A 25246-nucleotide genomic window follows, 5' to 3' on the forward strand; every position below is an offset into this window, starting at 1 on the left:
GGCGAGGCCCGGCCAGCGCCCGCCTCAGCGGCGCATGGCGGCGGCGGCGGCGACGACGACGTCGCGACCGGCGGGCGAGGCCACGCCCCCCGCCCCGCTTCCTGCGCCGAGCCGCCCGCCCCGTCGCGTCACGGACCGCGCCGCTCTCCCATTGGCCGAGCCCCGCCCCCTGCGGAGCCACACCCCCCCCCCCCCCCCCCCCCCCCCCTCCCCGCGCGCTGCCGTTTCTGCCTGCGCCGGAGCAGCGGGGTCGGCGGCCGGCAGGCCACAGCGGGTCAGGCCGCACCAGGGCCAGGGGGGTGGCACCGGCCGGAGGAGGACGGGAGGCGTCTGGCCGTCTTCCACGGCCGGCTCCCCCTCAAGGGAAAACCAGCACAATCCCCAAACCAAACGCTCTGGCCGGCAACGGCACCAGAAGAGGGTTCCTTCCCGCCGCGCAGCTTTGCGAGAGGAGGGAGAGGAGAGCTGTCGCGGGCTTCGGTCAAAACACTGACTTCAGTCCCATTAACACTCCCCCAGGCTCCGGGCTGCTGTTGGGTAAGGGCCGGCAGCCAGCCAGGCAGCTCCTGGCGCGCCGGGGCTTCATTCACCAGAGCGTCTGAATACTCCGGGCAGCCGCAAACCGCTACTCGGCTCCAGCATCCAAACGGATGTCTGAATTGCACCGCAGCCCTAACAGGCGAGACCCTGGGTCGGAACTGCACCCATCCGAGGTGCTGCTTGCCCAACAGCCACAGCTCAGACCCACACGTCAGGCGAGTTTGACATCAAACTAGAAAGAAAAAATTATGACCTGTACTCTTTAGCAAAAATGTTTGTTCTTTTAAAAGGGCAACCAATGGCACAATGGATAAAACGTAACACGTCAGCACTTTCGTTTAGAAAATCTACTTGTTGAGCAGTGAGTCTGACTGACCCCATCACACCGTACCCTCTTAATCACAAGGCAGAACTGCACTCAAGTTTAGATTCTTAGTTTTACTGCGGGACCAGCCTAGGTCACGTTGCATTGTAGTTTTTTCTTACACTCTTGAATTTCTTTAAATAATTAAAATCTCAGTCTAAATATGAATTCACTTACAAGTACGACCCAGAAAGTACAACATGTTTAAGTCTATCAGAAAACCAAGCCGAGCACATGAAGCAATAGTTGTTCAAATAATGACGTTTGTTGCATCTATCTGCAAACCCACCTACGTGACCGTCCTTCCCGGCAGGCGATGCTGAACAGTACTGGCACACAGCAATGATTTCTCTGATATTTAGGCCGCGCCATTGTCATGGTTTAACCCCAGCCAGCAACGAAGCACCGTGCAGCCGCTTCCCCCTCCCTCCTCCCAGTGGGGTGAGGAGGAGGAAAGGAAAAAAAGTAAAACTCATGGGTTGAGAGAAGAACAGTTTAGTAACTAAAGTAAAATAATACTAACAACAGTAATAATGAAATATAATAATGAAAAGAATATAACAAAAAAAAGGAGGGGGGGGAGGAAAAAAAACCACAGTGATGCACAATGCAGTTGCTCACCACCCGCTGACCGATGCCAGAGCCGCGATCCGCCCCTCCCGGCTAACTCCCCCCAGTTTATATACTCATGACGTTCCATGGTATGGAATACCCCTTTGGCTAGTTCGGTCAGCTGCCCCGGCTCTGCTCCCTCCCAGCTTCTTGCACACCTGCTTGCTGGCAGAGCATGGGAAACTGAAAAGTCCTTGGCTTAAGATAAGCGCTACTTGGCAACAACTAAAACATCAGAGTGTTATCAACATTATTCCACACTAAATCCAAAACACAGCACCGTACCAGCTACTAAGAGAGTTAACTCTGTCCCAGCCGAAACCAGGACAGCCATAAACGTCTGGAAGTTGCAGCTAGAAAAAGAAATGCTCTCAATTTTCTGACTTACAGAGCACACAGCCAAAATGCACTGTCCAGTGCCTCTGCACCCCAAGTCAATGCTCCTCTGCTTTGAGCTGTATCAAAAGCAGGAGTTCAGGAATGCAAATAGAGTTACCTAAAAGAAAAGGGCAAGGACCAAAGTAGGCTTGTTCTCCCCCTTCCACACAGGGATCACAGCATCAAGCACTGCACTTCAAACGTGGACCTGACCGACTTACCTGTGGCCCGAGAGTAGTTTTTAAGCTTTCACAGCTGCTGCTGAACATTAGATGTTCCACACACATACCTGACCTGGACACTTATACTGGTTAAAGATTTACCTAATGCTTTTTACACACAAAATTTATGTTTCAGACATGAATCTGGAAACATAACTTGAAAGGCTTATACCTCATGTTGCTCCATATTCCATGCTTTAAATAGATCATTCCCCCAAAATACTTCTTCAAGGGTTTTCAGCTCCTCATGACGCCTATAAGCCCTTCTGAAACCTGTGGCAGACAACAAGACACTGCCTCCTAATACGTGCTACTCACAAGGCTTCAGATTTCTCTCAAGTAGACAATGCTCTGTGAAGGCAAGTAAAAGATTTACGTTAAATCCTACATATTTATAGATGTCTAAAGACAGCGTTAAGCAAATCAGTTTCATCCCACTCCTATGCAATTTCTGCACCCAGTATAAAATTAGTTCAAGACAACCGAAGTGCAGCCAAGAAACAAGTGCTGAGGAGCACACAAGTACAATCTGTTCAAATGCCAAGTAAGGAAACAAGAACTTTACAAGGCTGACCTGTTTCTGAAACATCCTGTGGACCCTCACGTTATTCAGAGAAAGCAAAGGCAGCTCTTTTAAAAATTTCGACTTGCTGGGATAACATAAACCTTTACAAAACCATCCAGAAGGAGCAGCAGCATTCTGCAAGGTTTGCTTTGGATCGTACCAAGCAGCTCCTTATGTTCAAATAAAGCAATAAATTACGCTGATTCGCAGGTTCTGTCCTCGGCTCCTGTATATTAGCTTCAGCATCCTGTGAAACAAAATCTGTTACCTTAGAGAAGGCTTACATAAGTAGGACTCCTGCATCTGAGGGAACTGTATACAACCCAATCAAGGTCTTAACGTGAAGCCCGTCCAGGTGCTATTTACGTGGTCTGCGTTTACCTTCCATGCAAGTAATGGAACGTGCTATACAGTTTTCCCCACACTTTTGTAAGATGGAAAATTGCTCATGGTAAGCAGTAGTATTTATCATTACATTAACACCAAAGCCATCAGTAACGGTTTAAGTATCTTTTTTAATTTTCTTACAACCACTTAAAACTGTCATATACCACAAACTTATGTACACTATTTACAGACAAAACAAGCAAAATATCCATCCAAAATATTTTTTAAAAAATCCTCTGATTAAATTGTTACACCTGCTCAAACAATGGTGGGACTTAATAGGCATATTTTCTTGTGCATGTTTCTCTTCCATGTAGTACTTCAGTCTCACTGCATATGTATATATATTTTAAAAGTTAAAGAAAGATAAAACAACAAGCAGAACGGACACAACATAATATGCATTTAAATCTTTGTTTAAGAACAAGCAGCTAATTAAAAAAGGCAAAATACAGGAAAAGTGCATCAGTTCCAACGAGTTAGTATAAGAAAGAGGCCCACAGGTGGAGAGCAGGTACCCTTTAGGGTAGAGTCTCCTAGAAGACCTCTGATTGTCTACAAAGATTATTTAAAATTTATTTTAAAAACAGAAATAAAAAAAAAAAAAGAAATGAAAGAGGAGAGGAGAAACATGACACCTCCAGAATTTTTTTTTCCACGAGGTTTCTTGGAAACTGGTGCTCAACAGCTTTCAGAGTGGGCAGGAATTCATTTGTGCCCGGACCTCCTTGTTCATTCACGCAACTTGAGTGAGCCGTCCCCGTGTCTCAAGCAGAAGGCCTGTTCCTCTTGAACTGTGCAAGGCTAGAGGACTTCCACAGGCTCTGTGCCCATGTTTGTGCTAAGTCAGTTACACCTACTGCCTCTGAATTTTGTCAGCGCAAGACCTGCTCGCTTCCATGGCTTAAAGCTGAGCCAAACACTGCTGGCTTTGCACCTAATAGAATAACTTTGTCTTCTCATCAAAAAGTCCATTTATATGTCTGGTGCATTTCAGAACAACAGATGTGATGTTGAGGAAGCTAGAAATGACCATGGAGACAAAGTGTCACTAACCTTAACTCCTTTTTGCTATATTTCATACAGATTTTTTTTTTTTTTTTTTTTAGAAAAACACGTAACAATAAAAGAGGCTTGTTGTATTTGGTGTTCCAAAGTCCTATTCTAATCCTTCACCCAAAAGGCTGCCTTTGAAAACAAGGCTACATGCATGTTTGGGGAAGGTCGGCAGCACTCTGAAATGGGGTTCAGCACACAATCCCTTTAAAATGGAGCCTTCAGCCAACATTTGAAGTCTCCTGACAGAGCCTATGTCTTTGTGCTTAGTTACTTTTAGGTAATTTGAGCTCACAGTAGGCAGTAACCAGTCTGCCACTATGTGACAGGACTGGTTAAGGAGTAGCTATGTATAGGATCATCGTATTTTTGGCTTTCTGGTAAGGCTACTTCATCTAGTAACTTCTCCTCCAACAACAGATTTGGTCCAAAGGTATCCAGTCTCCAATTTGAGCTTGATAGTTTTGAAGTCTATTCCATTACATTCAAAAAATCTCGCAAGCCACTTTGCCTTTTGCTAACAATGTACCAAGTCTTTGTACTTTATACAGAAGAATGGAGTGCTCAGTCCCATCAACTGTAAAAATATTTACACTTCTATGGACCTACAGCTAAATACTCCTTCCCTCCTTTAAAGCATCATTGGAATCAAGAATAAACACTAGCAAATCCTAAAGCAACGACAAAATACTGCTGAAAGTTGTGACAAGAGAAAGTAATCTTAACAACCACTCTCGAACTCTGTATGTACTGTTTCCATTCATCCCAGGAGAGACTGCAAACACTCCTGGAGTTCTATACAACACACAAATGAATCTGCCTTTTATTTCATTCCTCAAAGAGCAACTTTCAGAAATGTTTAGCATTAGAAAAAAGTAGTCTTCATGCATCAAGATCAGTGCTGTACCTCTCCTCTTCTGGAAGGATTGCTTTCAGTTTAGGACGGACAGCAAGTTGCTCATGCTTTGGGGGATAATTCTACCACATTAACCTTCCATGACATTTTTGGAGGTCAAATATTTCTCTATTATGGAATCCTTGTGTTGGTGCAGAAAGCACGCTATAGTAACTCAACAAAATCTGCCTAACAAGGCTAAGCTTAGCACAGTACGAGTGCCATATGGAGGCACCACCAGGTTTCTAAAGCTATGATGTGCAAAATCAAGACTGTACAATGCATATGAAAATAAGACAAGCAAGAATACAAACCCCCAATCGGTCAGCCAAGGGTAATCTCCTTTTACCATCCACATAAACAGTACACGAGGCCCAGTGGAGGGCTCATTTGCTTGTACTGAAGGCATTTGCAAGACATCATTGCCTTTTTCCTGGACTCCAGCTTTGTCGTATCTTATGGTGAATGATGTGGTAGACGACAGCACAAATCCCTGAAGCCTAAATTACTGCAGTCCCAGCAACTCCTGCTGGTGAAACATCGGTGTCACCCAAAGCCAAGATTCAGCCATCAGCTACCCAAAATCCAGTTTTGAAGAAACAGAGCAACTAAAGCAGTGCGTGAGCTGATTTCAAGTCAAGTTGGAATAAGATGAACAAATATAAGTGCAGTTGTGTCATCTGCCACGCATAAAGAAAGAGGAATTTGAAACAGAGTCAAGTAGAAACACCATCCATCAAGATAAAGCCCCAATTATCCCTTTTAAATCCAGCAATAAAACAGAGTGCATTTTTTCCAGGAAACAGAGTGTACAGTACCCGTGTGCAGCATAAAAACATTTCACAAATAATGAAAACATCCCTTTTGAAAATCTCAACAAAAATAGATCCCATTGGGACCAGACTGCCAGTGCCTCCCAAAACAAGGCAGAAAAATCCAGCCTATAAAACATGCCAAAGGTGACCAGTAAGTATGCCACTAACCTCTGAAATTGCTGACTGCTTTATTTACTGAGAAAAAGAAGTATGACATTTGTATTTAAAACCCTAGGCACCATGTTAACAGGTTCACTAAATTACCCTTTAAGCTCTGTTCTCTCCTGACAACTACTTAAAAAGACATCTATCTGTCCATGGGGAAAGGTGGAAGCAATATCTCTTGGTTATACAGGTCAATTCTGCTGGGCATCAGTGCAATAGAATTCTGGAAACTCTGAAGAATGACAGATATGATCCAAAAGCATCATCTTCCAGCCCAGAAGTTCTCTGCTGGTCAAATTTCTCAAGACGCTGACAGCAAAGCAGCAGTGTTTCTTTCAAAAATTTTTTCAGGCCTAATGGCTTATCACTGAGCTTGTCCTAAGGGAATGGAGTACAGGCGGATGACCTAAGCACACTATGAAGAGCCAAAACATCCATTTATTGGCCACGTATCTGGTGTGAGGAAGAAGGGGCACTTTGATTTCAATTTAATTACGTTTTCAGACTCTGCTTACACTTGGGAGAAAAAAATTGTCCTAGCTACACACTGCCCTCCCTCCCTCAAGAATACTCAGCTAGTAAACAGTCTGTCTGACATTTACATTTTGCTTCTGGAATAGAAAAAACCCAACTGATTTTAGCACTTCTGTAAATAGTTCTGCCTTGACTAGGCAGTTATTCTAAGGGGCAAAAGAAATAAACCCCAGTTATTTAGCTTTGCTTACTCTAAACAGTGTTCATTGGAGGTAGCTCTCCCTCAACACCTATGTGGCAGATACAGACACAGACTGTGCAAACTCAGCTCTTAGTTTACAGACTACCTCCTCACTGAATCCTACAGCTCACAGCACCAGAGTAACCGAGCACATTAGGCCTAAGAGATGCTTGAATCAATTCATTTGACCAGAGTAACCAGTGTTTATCAGAAACCAGCAACTGCATCTTTCCTAAACAAATTCCTGCAGTGAGCACCTTCCTACCTCAAGCGCCTTAGTATGCCAGGGGCTTTCTGCAAAAAAATGAGTAGGAGGTAAAGGACCAGGGCTGCACACGTAAAGCTCTTGGCTGTGCTCCTCCAAATACTCTGAGAACAGGCAGAGTGAATGAATGCAAGCCATCTGAAACCTAATGCTTATTTGATGCAGATCTTGAGCCTGATGCAAGTTTCCCCACATCTTTAATGGAAAGTAATGTAAGCCCTGTTACTTAAAGTGTAAAGCACAGGTCTACAGCAAGTGGCTGATTGGGTTTTATTACCCTGGAAAATTAAAATCAGCAGTTCATCCTACTGTGGGTCTACTGATGGAACTAGATGTCCCTCTGGTCCTTTTCCTTTTCTCTAAAAAAAGCACACGAACCCCCTTCCCAATCGCCCACATTTTCATCAAGTCTGATCCTGAGCAGCTGTAAATAGTTAAAAACACAAAGTCATGCTCATAAGATAGTTTCCAGTATGCAAACACTGGCAGAGCTAAGTTGCAGTCCTCTATTGATCGCCGTTTCCTTAGTGTATTCTCTAAAAAGATGTTCAGGCAGCAAAGCAAAAGTCTGCTGACAGGCTCTGTGTACATGGCCCAATTGTTTGCTATAAGAAAAAGGAAATAACTTCACACAATTAAAAAAAAAATTATCTGACAACCAAAATATAGAAAATGCAGAGGCACTTTCTCTTTCCTTCCTTTTTTCCTACAGCCTGTCTGTAAGAGAAGTGCAAAATAATTAAGTTTTCTGACATCTGAGAAAAAGGTAATATCCAGGTTAAGTCTACACAGGTTTCAGCTAAAGCTTTGGAACAGAAGCTCTGTATGCTGATATTGGTTTGTACTCCTGACATGCCTACAGAAGAGAGACTGCTGTGCAGCTACAGACGATTTGTCCAGAAGAAGTAGTTCCCTCCCTTTTTAGTTCATCACTTCTACTGTTCAGGCTACAGAGGTAGTAAAAACAAAACAAAACAAAACCCCAACAACAATGAAACAAAATGACAAACAAAATAACCCCAAAAGGAACCACACTCTTGCTATACTGTACATTCAGAACCCTGTGGCCACGTTGTTGTCCTAACAATGAACAAATTCATTAAAAAACTCAACATTAACACACGAATGTGCAAAGAGCACATTCCAAAGCCAGTGCTGTGGTAAAGCAAGTGTTTGTCCACAGGGAGGGAAGGGGATTCTGTGAATCATCAGGAACAGAAAAAGGTTATTTCTGGCAGCCCACATGCTAACGTAAACAGGATCCGTTTCTCCTTTTAAAGTTCCGTGCCAACAGAACTATTGAAATGTCATTTCCCACCAGAGGAGACTTTTCTGTAATCATTAAAAAATACATTAAAAAAAAGGGAACCATAGAGCAAGAGACTATTGTGTTCCCGAGCTGGCAGCTGGTAGAGTAGCCCCTGTGTTTGCATTGGCATTTTGCTCCAGATGTTGTCTTTCTTTTGTCAAAATGAAAAACTGAGGCTGACAGATGCTCTTAGGTCACCAGGACCTCAGTTTAACTTCATTTGGCTTTCCTTGCTAGAGAGAAAGGAGCATGTTTTTGTAGTTGTGCTTCAAAGGTCCACTTCAACTTGGCTGCTCCTCAGTTAGCAAACTGCTGGTAAAAGGCAAGTTTGACCCTCTCAATGTGATGGCAAAGTTTAATAGCTGGCCCAAGCTTCAAGTCCATACACTCCTGAACGGTGGGCAGGGTTAGCAGCAGCAGTGCCTGGCCATCAATTTCCTGTCAGAAGACAAAAACTCCATAGTGACTTTGCGTTTTTATTTTCCCCGCTCCTTCAGGTTTGACTTGCTGTAATTTCACATTCATGACTGTTTGTGAATTAGACGTTTCTTTCACGCTACTCCAGGCAGCTTAAAAATCTCTCTTTCTCACAACAAATTAACTCCTTTCTTAAATGTCAGCTCAAATTCACTGGCTATGGAACAGAATCTCATGAGATGCTATTGTAAAAAATCAACCTAACAATAGTAACCAAGGAAATTTCAAGCAGAAAGTCATTTTACCTAACCTCTGCATCTTTCTACAGAAACAGAGGTTCTACAAGGAAAAGTACATCTTCTGGAACATCTACCACAAACCATACTCATCATTAGTTCTACTACTACAGTTTTGATGGACTATGGTTTTTTATGGCAAATTTTAGCCAAGATGCAAGTACAATGCTAACCTGACTCATGTTTGTACTCTAGTTGTCATATTTTAACACAAAAATGGTCACTTGTTATGCAGCTGTACAACACAGTGATACCTGCAGTTAGTCTGCAAAATAGAAAATATTTATCATTTGGAAAAGTCAACACAAGTGGCAAAACTCTATCTCCTAGAAAACAGGCTCCTGTCTTCATGGTGCTTGGTTGTAGGCATTCTCTATAGTTTTGGGATTCAGATGCCCCACAGACCAAAACGTTCTCCACCGAGTACTAAGAAACCTGAAAACTTCTGGTCATTCCCTTAACTCTCCTCTCCCAAACTGCAGAAGGTTGTGCATGCGTTTGTTTCCTCAAAACCCTATTATAAAATTTAAACTAGCTTCTTTTTGTGATTCATTAGAGGATAAGAAGCAAAGTGACAGATTCAACATTTTAACAGACAGAAAATGATACCTGATCAAGGAAAATTCTCGCCAGTGGTGCACAGTCCGTGGATTTGAGGAATCGTACAACGTCAGCCACGCTCCATTCCAGAGGGTTACTGTCCAGCTGCAGCTTTTCAGCAACTTCCATCTTTATGTCCTAGACAAGCCACCCAGCACAAAAAGAATTCCCAAAATATTACATATGCAATGGACCAACACTGCCCTCTACTCCCCCCCACTCAAACATTCAGCTGCCAAATAAAGCTCTAATGAGAGCTCAAATTGTAGAGGTTTCTTGGTTAGCAGAGATGTGCAGAACAGCATTGTGCTGAGGGTGGAGGCTATAACACCGTTAGAGCCAGTAAGCAGGGATCTAAAACCAGGATTTGGTCGACACCACATCACTGCTCCAGTTGAACCAAGAGGAACGTTAACAGCTGGGAAACGGAAAGCTCACCATTCTATCTACAGCTTTCTGTTCAGTCTTTATTACAGTCCTGTAATACGACTGTAATAAAAATCATGATTTTTAATTATTCTGTAGTGTCTTCACAATGCCCTTTATGGTGTAACAAAGTATTTTATAAGAACACATGTATGATGGTTAATACTCCCAAGATATTTGTGCTTGCCCAACAGTGAGCAAGCTAGAACAGAAATCTACATTCGAAGTTACCTTTGGCGAAGGAGGTTTATTTTCATCATCAGAAAAGGAAAAGGTCCTGAGCTTCCTCTTCCGCTTGTCTCGGTCCTGAGCCAGGGAATGAGACAGTTCACTCTGTGTAGGAGAGGATGACAGTGATTTCTTCTCTGATACCTCTGATTCCTCAAGCAATTCGTCTTGGTGCTCTGAGGTGCTATCCTCAGTCAGAGATTCTTCATCTACCTCGTCCTGGTCATCCTCCTCTTCTCCCCCACTGCCCTGAAGAGGTAGGGGGGAAAAAAAGAAAAAAGTGATTAAATAAAAAAAATGGGAAGTTTAGGACAAAAGCTACAATTGCCACCCATTTGTCAGCTGTAACCTGAGGTTACAAGGAACTAACAGTTTGTGGTTTCAAATGAAGCTGGTCAAAGATCACATATCGTATCTATTAAAGTTGTTGGCAGTCTCATACCTGAGGAGATCCAGCTGGAGTGTTATCCACTGAAGCGGAAGAACGTTTTTTCTTATGAACAAAAAAATGTTTTCGTCTCTTCCGTCTTTTATTTGGTTTCTTCATGGCTACTTCCAGGTTACTGTGGCCACCCGGAGGCCTACCTATCCGCTTGTTTTTCCGCTTTCCATAATAGTGTGCTACCAGGACAGAAGAAAGGAGCACCATGTTGAAATGCACCTCCAATGTCACTCGTTATGTTTGTCCGTCATCAGGACTGGAAGATCAGTAGAAGGACACTTCCCAATAGAAATCCCAATTCTGCAAAACTTCAAAATGAGTATGTCTATATTTTTGTGATGTTCTGTAGTTTTTAAACGTGGCCTTAATGCACTGTTTGTTCTCACAGTGTCAAATGGTTAAAGTTAGTTTAAAAAAACCCTAAAAACCTAAAAAACCTAAAAGCTAAGAAAAGAGCTTGAAGGCGTTTTATTTTGTTCCACAACAAATTGGTTTTTTTAAAACTGCAGAAAGCAACTACAATGCCACTTAAATTACAATATTAGAGTCAGTTCTTGTCCCCAAAGTTGTCTTAAGAAGATAAAGCTTTAAGCACACAACAAAAAGTTAAGCCATGCTTCTACCACTTAATATAGAATTAATTTTTTCTCCCCTACACACTGGCACATGGATATTTTGTAGCCCTGTGTATGTAGAGCTTGAGCTGCTCCTTGTATAAGCAAAGCAATGTATTTTGGATTCCTTCTGGAGCCGAAGCCAGAAGAAACCAGAATATAACACCCCAAGCCCCACCTTGGTTTGAGATCAGTGACCTACTCACTGTATTTAGTCTTTGTCAGGACAGAGCAGTTCTCTGAACACTTATCCAGCACCATCTGAGGGCCGAAGAGGTTTGGACAACATTCCAGCTTGATGCATGTTTTTCTACAGAAATCTGCCACCCGATCTGCTGTCCTCACAACTTCCACAGTTGCACGGTAGCTCTTCCCTTTGTACCTGGTATTGAAAATATGGTCATAATTCAGGAACCCCCTAATTATCAGGATAAAAGTACTTCATTCAGAGGTGTACTAGAATACTGCTTTGAGATCAAACAGAGAGAAAATCTGAGCAATGAGGAACTTTATGGACTGACAAGTCCAGGAAACAGGTAGTCCTGTCTCTTATGACAGATCCTCAAGCAAAGAAAAAAAGCCAGCACCAGAGAGATGCCTGCAGTATCAAACGCAGCAACACTGCCCTGCCAGCGACTGTAAAATACCATCTGAAAGGACTATCCCGGAGTTTAGATGTTTTGTTTTCTTTGTTCACAGATGGTTTGTTCTTTCTTTGTTTTTATGGGACTGCAGAAGTGTCCACTGTGATGTGGACAGCTGGTCCCTAAAACAAAGACAGAGTGCACCAATTCAGCTAATAAAGGTAACAGCAGACAGCTTTCAGTGAGCCATTCTATGCACATACTATGGCAAACAAATGAACTACTGTCACATTTCCAATCAGCTTTCATCTAATTGCTGAACAATTCATCAGGACAGTCACTTGCCATGACTCCACACATTGCTCCTGTTTGATTTAAATTAAGAAAAGATTTCTTTTTGTTCATCAGCCTTGCCATGACGCTGACAGAGCCGCACTGTGAAATATCTGCCAGAGTCATTCATCATTTCTGCTTTGTTCTCCCAGCACGGCTACTGGCATGTGCTGATATCTATTAGGAATGTCTCAGGCCTGCAAGTATCTAGTCAATGCATTGAAAAAAAGAGCTGTATCATCACAGTCCAGATACCCCTGGTGTCACTACTGTGACAAAAGAAAGCACACAGCAACTTCAGTGAAACCAAAAAAAATTTTTTTTTCTCTGTTCTTCAGCCACATCTTCTATTTACATTAACCTTTCATATGATCTTCCTATTGTCCAAATCCAGAGCAATCCTTCAATACATGGAAAGGTGTCTTTTTACACATGAAACTGATCCAGCACAAGAATTACTGACATGTTCAAAACTATGTAGGAAACTGTGCTATGGCACATTGGGAAAATCTAATCTCTAGTATGCAAACACAGTGACCTAATTACATGACCATCACTAGACTATGAAGGAATATCTGGAATTATCAAATATATGCAAATATGATCACTGCTTTTTTCCTAGCCACAAAATAATCTTGCAAAGAAGCTCCAACCCAAAAAGCTCAGCAGGAAAACTAGGGAGTGCTTTAGGGTAGGCTGTTGTAGAAAGACTTTCATGCCAGGCCATCTCAGAGCACTGCTATAACTTAATTTCAGAGGAATCTTCTTCCACTGAGAAATTTTTGTGGAAATGCCACAGAAGTCTGAGAAGCTTCCTAAGCAGTATGTGCTTCTGCTTTAAAATACTGACAATTATCTTCAGGTGAATTAAATTATCTTAAACCTCACCTGCAGGTCTGCCAGTGTATATGCTATGTTGTACAAGTACCATACCATTTTTACTTGACCACTAGCTGCTTATACGCCAGTAGCAGAGCACACCTGGCATATTAAGGAGCATTAAAATCAGATGCACTTCACCAGACATTCATAAAGAAGTTTATAAAGGTTTGGAAGTTTAATGGCTGTCAGCATCTTGATATGCTATAAGCAATTTTTCCTTCTCTGAAATATGAGAAGTTAAAGCATAGACTGCAGAGGACATTGCTATTGGGATCAACTAAGCAGGGAACAGGACAAGAATTTACTTGGCTTTTAGGGTCTCTCCATGCCCATGCCATGCAGCCTCTTCATCCAACTGCAGTTCTCGCAGGACACGGCTAGGTTTGTAAGCTGCATTGATCAATAAAGTGAGAACCTACAGCGCGAGAGGGAAGAGGAGAAAATATGTTTAAGTTATTTGTACAATAAATCTGTTTTAAAGTGCCAGGGTAGAATAGGAAATTAACTTCTATTCATCCAAATTATCTAGCATCAAAGCACTCATTCACACCAGGATTACAGATACCTCCTGATACTGCCAAAATGAAAACTGAGAGCAGTCGACACTTTGGGCCTTGCCAAACCTTCAGAATTTGTCTGCAGAGTCATGAGTGTATCTAGAAGTTTCCAAGTCATTGCCCTTGAATTATACATCACTAAATTAAACCCTGGGGCTGAATACTACAAAACTTGCATACCTTGGTAAATCTAAGTGATTATCTTAGAGATTGTTTGACATGTGAAGATGCGCCAAAAAATGCTGCAGGATTTTACTGTCTGCCAACCCTCTACTTGCTACGAAACCATACTGCAGAATCTTAAGCTCTCCTCTGTTTTGCTTTCATGAACCATGATAAGGCCTGTACTATAATAAAATGAGAATTTCTCTGGTGCTGTAAAGTAACTCAAAGTTGTGAAGAACCTGAAGTTAGTAAGGGATAGTACAAAATGTGCATTCAAACTGTATTTCTTATTTTCAGTATGTGCTGATTCCAAATCATTGCCAAATTGGGTGCATCAGAACCTTGACATAACAAACGTGCAGCTTCATTCCTACTATGGTAGCAGTCCAGAAGTCCACAGTTCAAGAGAAGAGTATTAAATATAATGCAAGTACCAACCTCACTCTAGGATTCATACATTGAGCAAGAGTAATAATTGAAATGAATACAACTAAGCATATTGGTTGAACTTTTAGCAACACTCAGCATCCGTACATCAGCAGGATTTGTGCATACTTTATGCTTTCAGGCAGTGAAGCAGGTTAAACCTTCAAGGTTAAATGAGGCTGCCACAGAATTTCCAACCTGCTTTTTTGGAGTGCTTACATCACAGTACTGAAACCTGCAGAAAGGATGGGGTACTTTTCTGTATGCAAAAATGGAACTTTTTCAATAATCAGCTTGACTCTTGTCCACCGGCCTCTTGTTTTACAGCATGTCTGCCAGAAAGTCTTTCTTAAGGTCTCTCCCAGTTATGATACGTGCTAAGGAAGGTAAAAATTCCAGAGATGTTGAGCCAATTCCTGCATTTAAAGTGATCGTTTCATGAGAGCTCAAGTGTACACATATAGTTATGCCTTGGGAAACTTTCAGCCTCTCAGGTCAGATAACCACCACCCCATGACCTTTTTGGAGATTTCAGAAAAATAATTATTGCATTGAAGTATCTGTAAATTTGCTGTGAAACACCTTCTGGAGAAGAGGCTCTTTGGCATTAAAGAATGGCCTCTTCCTCCCTCTTCCCCTCCCTCAGTTATGTTAGAAAGCAAAACCACAGTTTCATCTGATCTTTGCAAATCATATCCAACTTACAAACGACAGAGAATTCTTTTAATTTTCCAATTACCGAAAATAGTTTGCCATTTCTACCAAGAAAATCTGGATTTCCTCTGTTTTAACATCAACAGTGCAAACTGTAAAGGAATTTTGGGATTATCTGAAGCTAAATTCTGTTAATTAAAATTGAAGCATTTATTACAGCTATAAAAAGATACTAACTCCTTTGATTGTGGAAATTACAGGTTACTCTGTTTTAACCTAAAATAAAGTTTAGCAGTAGAAGGCTGACTGTAACTCAGATAAATGACAGGCTTTTACTCTTTCCAGCCATTCATGAAACAGTCCATGATTTATACTTGATTTTATGGAAAAAACCCTCTTTACTCATTATCAGCTTAAATTTATTAATTACCCATCTATAATTAGAGAGACACGCTAGCGTTTATGATACACTGCTATATGCAGGTCCACTATGTACAACCACCTCACCTCTTTCAGAACAAGGACGCAGTTCCCAGGTCCCACAGACTGAGGAAGCTCTGCAATCCTGCCTTTGTTAAGGTAAGGCCCTGAGAAGCACCGGTGGTTGAAGTAGATCTTTGGGCAGCAGTACTTTCCATTAATTACCACTGAGAAATAAGAAAGCAAAGATTTACATCACACACTACAACCTCCCCAGCAAAGAATGACTTCTTGCAATATGTAATATTTTGCCTGCTGTAAAAAAGGAGGGGAAACAGTCTTGAATGACATTAATTTGGGGTAGCTTCAGTGTCACATTTGCAATGACAGCATTAGTTATTCGATGTTGCCAAAATATTCTTCATACTTCACACACATACTTGCAAATTGTCAAACTATAGGAAATAAATTGGTCATTTATGAGAAAAGAAACATTTCTTCCGGGCTTGTCTCATGCTTCATGGTATTACACCAGTGAGAACAGGCAAGAAGACAATCCCAACGTTTTGGTAGCAGAAGCACTTCCTACACAGCAATTCTGGATAAATTTTCCAGTCACACAATTCTCCCTCCCCTAAACTTCTGCCACCAGAGAAGCTGGTAAAGTCATTCTCCACTGTTTATCCTAAACTGCAATATCGCATTGCTTTGCATTTTTAGACTCTTTTCCCTCAATCAACAAACAAAAGATGCAGCAACTGATGAAGTGCCCTTTGATGAAGTGACATGAAGTTTTCTAAACCTATTAAATGGTTCAATGCTGCTCAAAATTAAAGTTATGTATAATATGTATTGCAAGATACTTATATATAAATACAAAATTGTTTTACTCTAGCAGTGTTGTAGTTTTTCTTGATTGAGCAACACTACCACTTAAAGACATTACATTCAGTAGTTGATAACGGGCAGATAAATAAATGAAGTCAAATTTACATTATGACTCTATTAAAAGCCAATTAAAATGCTAAACAAGCACGAATCATTTCTACAAAGCTTGCATTTGGTGCAGCTTCAGATGTGCATTTCACTGTACAGAAAACAGCAGAAGAGGCATTTTGTTGCCAAACAGATAGATCTGTATGCCTGTTTCACCAGCAGATGTACTTATTCATCATATTCATTCTTGCAACAGTTTAGAAAATTATTAGATTTCACCATCTGGCACACAAAGCAGTTTACTGTTTGAATTGCTTTTGTTTATCATGTTGATGAAGTTACCATAAAAAACAGACAAACCTGCTTCCCAAAGCTAGAATCTAACAACTCAAGAGCACAGATGCAGCGCGCCTGTTATGTTTCTCCCAACATTATTAAACAGAACAAGTGACAATAAAAAATCATCTGCATAGATCACAGTACACATTTGGCTCCACATATCCTCTGCTGGGGGGGGTGGAATGTTCTGGCGCAAAAATCTAATTTCCAGGTTTAATGCACATATCAATTGCAGGACACAAGTAATGTGTTTTTGTTTGTTTCAGTCTTTTTTGAAGTTCAACAAATCATCAAGGGATGAAAATCTTCAAACCCCTTCCTCCTCTTCCCTCTCCTAACAGAAGAGTGTTGAGCAGCTGAACAATGAGGCAGCTGAACTGTTACAGGATTTTGTCTTTATTAGCTTGCCCTCTCTGATCAATACCTGAGTCAGAAGAGTTCAGTTCCTGGTTCTTTAGTCCATCATGAACTGTCCTTGAAGACAGAATTCTGAAATGAAAAGAAGAAGATTGGGAAAACGGACGGATGGTAAGGATAGTCACCTCTCAGTTACTAAAACCCAACCATTAATTTTTTTTTTTTCTCCAGGTCCAGCCTTATTAATCTGCTTTTTATACGTCCTGTTTCACAATAATAACATGCAAGGACTATCAAATTCAGTTTGGCAAGGACTACTGTACTCCTACAGCTAGCAGCAATCCTTCCTCGCTTGAAGTATATGGGCTACCATGCTGATAAACACACCACACAAAGCCACCTACAACAGTTGACATTTTCTGCCTCCTTTTAACTTCATCTCACGTTTCATGGCACAAGGCAGTGTACAGTCTTACCTTAGGCATTTTGAAAAAGATGGATTTTAAACAAAATACAACCAAAATGAGTCAAGTACTCTGGTAAGAATTCCAGTTACAAAACATGGAAGAACAGTCTGCTCAGTATTTTAAGAGCAATGAAAACATTGGCAGGACTACTGACAGATCTGGTGTTTGTAAAGCTGTAAGAGTCAACAAAACCAACTGTCAGGCATTCTACTGAGCATTTTTGAGCAGGCTCACATGAAGGAGTTTCATATGCACGACACAGAGTTTATAGGCAAATTGTGGATATTAGAAGAACTCTCCTTTTTGGCTAGTCTGGGCTAAATTTAATCTGGGAAGGAACAACTAGAAGTTCATCTACTAAATGACTCACACTAAAGCCAAATTTTCCAATCAGCTGTGCAAAATCACAGCTACATGTTAAGGCAGCCACGTTTTCTAAGCATGTTTACATTACAGAAACTGTATTATCTGAGAAGAGAATACAACCAAAAGGGAATCCAGTAATTTTCCCTATTAATCACCATTTAAATAAAGGCACAAGCACAAACTTACAAACACAGTCTTAAGATCAGGCTAGTTTTTCTTAAATGTACTCCAATACTCACAGAAAATGCAGTCTTTTAAAAATTAAAGATCAACAATTTCAATCCCAGAACTTCAATGACTTGACCTATTCAATAATTCAGCTGAGTTGCACTAGCATTGTTAAAAAACAAATTCCATGCTTTCTATCTCCTACTAAAGCAGCGCAAGAGGTCTTTTTCAACACCAACAGGAACTACCAGCATTAAGATAAATGGATTGTGGAATCTCTCAACCCTCAGTATAGCACTTCTGTAAAGCTAAATCTCCCCTAAGACAACATGATTTACCAATTAGAAAAAGAAAAAAAAACCCAAACCTCAACAAAAAATAAAAGCAAAAAACCGTTACGTACTGTTTCTCTGGTTGAACTACTGCAATTTTTTTCTGCTTGTTTACTAAAAGGAAGAAAAAGAAAATATAAACAGCAAAGTATGGGAGGCAAATAAATGCAACTTCTAGTACAATATATACACTAGACTCATTTTCTCTAAGTTGTATGCCAAAAAGAATCTATGTTCAAAGTCACCACAGTGTTAGATAGCTGATCCGTCTGCACTAGAGACATGGTGGCCCATGTAATTTGAAGTAACCCACAAGGTTTACTTCAACTTTCACTAAAAACTCATTAAATCAGGCATGCGTATCCCCAGTCTTCTAGGAAATCTCACCTTTTGTGCATCTTTCTTTGCATCATAGCCCCTAAACTACCTGTAATATCAGCCAAAAAGGAATTATGTGCTTTCCTTTTCAGCACCCAAAGGTGCTGAAACCTAACCAAAGGTTAGGTTCATAGGCCTAACTCGCCATTGTACTGGCACACGGAACTTCAACACTGTTTTACTTTGAAATGGAATGAAATTAGCCGGTTGGAAACATATATGACTTAAGCCAATTGCTATGGAGGAAAACACTGTTGCAACTAAGAAAGTCAACCAGGTGATGGGTCCACTTGCTAATTCTGGCTTTCACAATCAGGTAATAATATTAAATAAGGTAACGCAACACGTGCCTCTTCAGCAATTTCAGGCTTTGTCCCCAACAAACTTCTGGATTTTTTTTTAAAACATCTTTTCTCTAATCAGGTTCCCCCCGCTTCCTCCTCTGTCCTTGGCAGTGCAGACATGTCTCAGAGAAGTTTCTCTTGCTTTGACTTCCAGCAAATGACAGCTCATTCCAATCTTACAATTTTACTGTCTTAATAAACATTCAGAAAGTTCTTCAGTTTCTCCAACTCCCATTAAACTTTAATAAACAGAGTTCACTAACCAGTTGAGAGAAGACACTATCTTATGCTACTTACTAGTGTAGTTAAAACAGGTAGGATTTACTTTTCAACATGTTGTCATTAAGGGATCATAACCATCTGGCCCATTTAGAAAGCTAGTCCCCTTTACTTCAACTCCAAAACGTATACACACTCAACACTGTTTTGTCACGGCATTAATTTCACTTGCACAAGTGCAAGTGTAAAATCAGTATTGGGGTCAGACACATGGCAAGAACAGCTCAGACAAAAGTATATGCATAGCATGGGTGTGTGTGCATACACACAGATATGATTTCTTTATTGTGACTAATGCATCATTTCCAGGCACTCATACAGCATCCAAGGGTCTCAAGCCAACACTGCCTGTTTTGGAGTTGTTGTATGGATTCCAACTGGACCTAACAGCCAGGGGAACAGTTGCACAAGGCATTCTCTGTACATAGTGAATGTTTCCAAATTCAGTGGTGCCAGCAATAATTCTGCAGTAGTCTGCTCTTGAAGGTCTCGCCATCTCTATCAACCCAGCTAACCACTGCAAATAGAACAGAACTGATACCTATTGCTTTGCGAGGAGGTCTGAGCTGATATCCATTCGTCTCACACCAACCCACTGGAAATATATTCATTGATTCCACGCTCACTATACAGTCAGGGACGGGCTTCTTGGAGCCTGTTCAGTTTAGAGAAGCAAAAATTGAAACAACTCATAAAAATAAAAAACCTCATTTGGTTAATGCTTGCTATATGTTTGCCAGTGAAGCTACTTATACTTATGGCATAGCTGGAACACAATATCAATTGTTTATTCATCCCCTTTTATTGACCAGATTCTTTCCTGACCTCATTTGCTTCCTCCTAAAGGCTGGAGATGGGAATTTGCCATCCACAGTTTAGCAGAGATGCACAGTGCATAGTAAGTGCATGCTGATGTACTTCCAATCAAGAAATGGGATTATAATGGAGAACGGCTGACATAAGCCTATTCTATCTTAATGAAGAACCTCTCTAAAAGTTTTCTTCCTAGGTCTCATCAAAGCTTGCTCACAATGCAAGTCACTCATTTGTAAAAATGTTACGAGGCCCTTGCCTTCTAAAAGAGACTGATCAGCACTTCGCACAGTGCACTAGCCTAGCACTGACACACTGCAATGCACAAATGCCATTTTGCCTGGCTTAAATAAGCACTGCCATCCAAGGCTAACTGGGAAACAGACAATGCAAATGGGTTTTTGCCGTGTTTTCATCGAGGAAATGGTGATTTGCTGCCCATATGCAGCAGGCAGTGAGTTTGCTCCAGATACTCTTCAGGTTTGATGATGGTACTACAGAAGAATCGATGCAAGTGCTACTTTCCGCTCCCACATCAGGCTTACCCTCCAGCTGAAGCCAGAGGTACGAATCTTTCAACTTGGTGACTGTAGCAATGCAAACATCTTCAGGATCAACGGGGTTCACAGCCTCAAGTTTCATATTCTCTTTAAATCCATGGTCAGAAGTTAACTAGGAAAAAGACAGAATACTTCAGTAAACTACCATCTATATATCCAGTATACGATATGAATAGCCATGAACAGGAGCAGCACACAAAAGTCTCAGTGTCTGAGTAACATAGAAAGATACTCATGCAGTCAGAGAAGATTTCAGATAATTACTGCATTGAATACAAGTAAGATATATTACGAACCACAAAGAATTTAAGTTAAAAAAGGCTCTATAGACAGACCTCGAAAAGAACATGTTTGTACTCAAAAATAAGGATGCTGAAACTCACTGAAAGGATTGAGTGCATTCTAAGCAACCAGGAATTCTCTGCTGCTTGCTACCTAAGTGATAACTCTGACAAATAGTCTGACCAGGCTCTCTATTCTATTATGTTAGCTTGGAAATCCACTTTATGTATGCAAATAACATTCCTGCCTCATCCAAATGAGTTCTGGCAGACAGCAAAGGAAGCTTTCTTTTCATTTTACATTTTTTGAATAAAGAGGATTTTACTTCATTCACCAATTTAGTCCACATTTATAAAAAAATTCCTAAAACATAAGAATGGATATTTATCCAGCTCTGAAGCTCTTGAATTAAGAAGTAACAGCCAGACAGAGGACTCTTCCTCCCAGAGCCACTCTGCAACATAAGTACAGGATCAATACATTACGAATTCTAGAACTAGCCTACAGTGATCAACTCTTCTCAGAAAAGGGATAATAAATTCAATGACCTGTTTTAAGATGCCACAGCTTACAAGACAGAACAAGGGCAACAAGAATTCATAGCCAGCAACACCCTCTTCAAAAAATGGTAATTATTCATTTTAATTTCTTCCCCTAAGCACTGCAATAGTCCAAGTATTGTAAATGGAACTGGAAGGCATGTGTTAATAGTACCCTTTTCTGCTTGACAAGGTATTGTGCTTCGGGAGACAGCAATAGGGTCACTGAACCAACAAAAGCCCAAAATCTAGCAAGTACTTCAGGCACTGATTAATGTAAAATGATTATTTGGTACTAATTTAAGATGACTTGGTATTGATTAATACGATGGAATGAGTTTTTCAAGCTGAAAGGAAGGAAGATTGAAAGAGTACACTAAGTAAATGAAAATAAGGTCTATTAAAAGGCCCTGTTTCCACAATTACAGGAGTGCAATGGATTGATGCTGCTTTGTGACTATTCCACAGACTCTTATACATCTCAATTTCACAAAACAACCCTTTATTTTCGATCTCCTTTATCACAACTGAAGCATTTGGTCCACCACTTCCTTATCTAGGGAACTGGCATGCACCTACTTCAGTTCACATATATTTGTACTCTCTTAACTCTTCTGTTTCCTCAGTTATCACAGGTAAGGTGTTAAGGTACTCAAATGTGTCCAGAGGAGGGCAACAAAGCTGGTGAAGGGGCTGGAAGGAATGTCCTCTGAGGAGCAGCTAAGGACTCTGGGTTTGTCAAGACTGGAGAAAAGGAGGCTGAGAGGCAACCTCATCACTCTCTACAGCTTCCTGAGGAGGGGAAGTGGGGAGGGAGGTGCTGAGCTCTTCTCCCTGGTATCCAATGATAGGTCGCGTGGGCACGGTTCAAAGCTGTGTCAGGGGAGGTTCAGACTTGACATTAGGAAGCATTTCTTTACCGAGAGGGTGGTCAAACACTGGAACAGGCTTCCTAAAGAGGTGGTCGATGCCCCATCCCTGTCAGTGTTTAAGAGGCATTTGGACAATGCCTTTAATAATATGCTTTAACTTTTGGTCAGCCCTGAAGAGGTCAGGCAGTTGGACTAGATAATCATTGTAGGCCCCTTCCAACTGAACTATTCTATTCTATTCTACTTGGAAAGGTAATTTAAGTCAAAAACATGCAAAAGGTTCTTCTCCCTGGAATCAAGAGTGTCATTCACATAACAGAAGAGAGATTGTCTGCAAGAGAATCTTACCGAAGGGAAGCAGCTCTGGGGAGCTGCCTCAGCACCACATTGTTTGAGGTAGTCTGCCCAATCAAAGTCCTGCCCAGGATAACCTAGGTGAAGAAAAAGCAAAGGGGTTAGTTTAACAGCATGAGACTCATTTCAAACTGACATGAAGTACAGATCACTGAAATCTGTTTGGGTCACTCAAGTTTTTCAGCTGACTAGGGCTTCACTGAGCCATCTGAGGTCAGTCCACAGCATGGTTCTCACGTATTTGAGATACCCTCCTTATTTTCATTGCAGAGGGGCTTTGGGCACTGCCCCACCTTGATTCCCATTTTTGACTTGAAATGGCATCAAACTAAAAGCGACTTCACAGAGAGCAACCTGAAGTGTGAATAAAGTACATCTGCTAAGCAGACAAGGGCAGCAATCGAAACACGGGGAAGCGTTTGCACCCTTTTCACAGGGTACGGATGAAATTCAGGAAAAAGTTTCTGCAAGATTCCTTCATTGATGTCACGTCAGCTCTGAAACGTCTTTTATTTTTTTTAAAATAGAGCACTCAAAATGTGCATAATACCAACATATTACTCTCTCAAAAACATGTTAAACACTAAGTCATTAAAGAAAGCAGTTAAACGTCCTAAGAGGCTCATCAAGTTTGCTAACAGCTGTAAATCTGCATACATGTTTGAAGGGAAGAGTCTTAACATGGAGTCCATCAAGAGACAGAACATCTTTCCAAGAAAAAGACAAATTAAATTTTTCTTGGAGGAAATACTTCGCTTCCCTGTGATATAATAAAAAGCAAGCAGCTGAAGGGAACCAGGTGCAGAAGTGTGCTGCCGTGATAGTTTGAGGCTGGCAGTATATTCGCAAGAAGACAACTGCAACAGTTATTCCAGTAGTACCTTGGAAACACTCCCCTACAAGGGACGCCTGTGACAAGGGTTTAAGAAATCAAACAAAATTTTAATCCTAGTCTAAGAATATAGTATTAGCATGACAATCTAAAAACATGAAGTTCAACTACCCCTCAGAGAGGGCCTAACTACAGAAGGACCTATTTATTTTTCTCAGTTTTATCAGTGCCAGTAGCGCTCTTGAGATCTCACACAATTCAGAATGCCTACCATTTCCAGGGGGACTATGAGAAGAGAAGCTTAAAATCTTTATCAGCTCCAGTCACATGTCTAGAAAGTGAGATTTCATCTTTCACATGCAAAATTCTAGGTAAAGCTGGGTCAAGCAAAGCCATGTTTTGTACCTTACCCAAGGAAAGGCAAGAGACAAACATCCAACGGTCTTTGCTCCTCTGATGTCATGAGCAGCTAAAACAAAACATTCCGAATTCTGTGGTGGTGAATAAGAGTACTGACTGCCTGATCTTACAATAGCATTGACATTTCCATTTTGAGAAAATTAATGAATATTTCAGTAGCTGAGGATCACTCCCCTATTCCCTTATGTCCTGAAGCAACATTTCAGCAATCTGCTACCTTGCCTGATAGATCCGTGGAAAAAAAAATACTTCATTAACTTCTAAGTGATAAGATATTCTAAAAATATTATAAAATGTTGGATAACAATGTTCCATTCTGACCAGAAGCAAAAATCCAATGCAAAGACTATAGGCTTCTGATATCATGTTAATTAATGCTGAAATCAACATCGCCTTCAGCCCTGGAACACATACTCCATTCGTTCAAGTGTTCAGGATTTTATGGATGACCAGCATCCCCAGCCACCGTCATCTTCTCAAATCCAGGCACGTACCCAGGAAACTTCAGTTTCACTAACTCAAAGCTCCTGTTTCTCAGAATTTGATCTTTCTTGTTCTTTGCTTGTGCTACTACATGCAATTCTTTTGCAAAAGCGTTGTCCTAAACATAGCGCTCTGGGGATTGGCAATCTACTTCCTTCAAAGAGAGCGAGCATGACAAGCTTGCACAAACATACCTGGTGGGGGACTGAGATGCAAGCCATTCTTCAGACTCCACTGCACAGGGAAAATACCAGCACTGTTGACATGACAAATGTAAGACTGGCTCGTTGTACGGTCTGGTCTCAAGTCATCAATTTCTATCATGAAATATTTTTCATTGTATACCTGTAGTTAGACAAAAGAGAACCATGTGGTCTTGTAAGTAGCAGATTCTGATCTACTGCTCCCTGTTCCCCATTTTCATAACTTTATTAAACAGCAACACTGCATGAAAAAAACACCTTACCTTGAAATACTGTGAGGGGTAAAAAAAAAAAAAAATTAAAAGAGACTCTATGGGATTCATAAGCCAGCAGACTCCTCTGCATTATCTGGAAACTTAACAAAAATAAATAATAAAAGGTAATGTACGAGCACTTCAAAAATAAGGTGATCAAGTGCTAGATGAAATTTTCTTATGAAAAATGCAGAGAAATTAGTTTGCGGTCTTACTACCATTCTGTAATAACAAACTGCTTATTTCAACAAGGCTGAACTGTGTCCCAGGATGGACTGTCACAAGTAAAACCACTACGCTCCTGAAGTAACTAGAAGCAGGACAAGAAAATATCAAG

The 25246-nt window shown here is 41.0% G+C and overlaps 1 protein-coding gene across 1 annotated transcript in view; it reads right to left on the reverse strand.

Annotated features, from left to right (window-relative positions):
• Positions 1-8584: 8584 nt before the first annotated feature.
• Positions 8585-25246, reverse strand: part of SFMBT1 (Scm like with four mbt domains 1) — a 33762-nt gene continuing 17100 nt past the window's right edge. Inside the window, exons 8-20 of the mRNA XM_050904712.1 lie at positions 24647-24797; positions 22712-22794; positions 20656-20782; positions 19839-19952; positions 18368-18410; positions 17031-17095; positions 15419-15558; positions 13415-13524; positions 11517-11692; positions 10697-10875; positions 10258-10503; positions 9610-9738; positions 8585-8725 (exon numbers count right to left, since the gene is read on the reverse strand). Of these exons, the coding sequence (XP_050760669.1) occupies positions 8585-8725; positions 9610-9738; positions 10258-10503; positions 10697-10875; positions 11517-11692; positions 13415-13524; positions 15419-15558; positions 17031-17095; positions 18368-18410; positions 19839-19952; positions 20656-20782; positions 22712-22794; positions 24647-24797 (1704 nt within the window). The remainder of the gene's footprint in view (positions 8726-9609; positions 9739-10257; positions 10504-10696; positions 10876-11516; positions 11693-13414; positions 13525-15418; positions 15559-17030; positions 17096-18367; positions 18411-19838; positions 19953-20655; positions 20783-22711; positions 22795-24646; positions 24798-25246) is intronic.

Source organism: Gymnogyps californianus, chromosome 13 (genome assembly GCF_018139145.2).
Source record: "Gymnogyps californianus isolate 813 chromosome 13, ASM1813914v2, whole genome shotgun sequence".
NCBI lineage: Eukaryota > Metazoa > Chordata > Aves > Accipitriformes > Cathartidae > Gymnogyps > Gymnogyps californianus.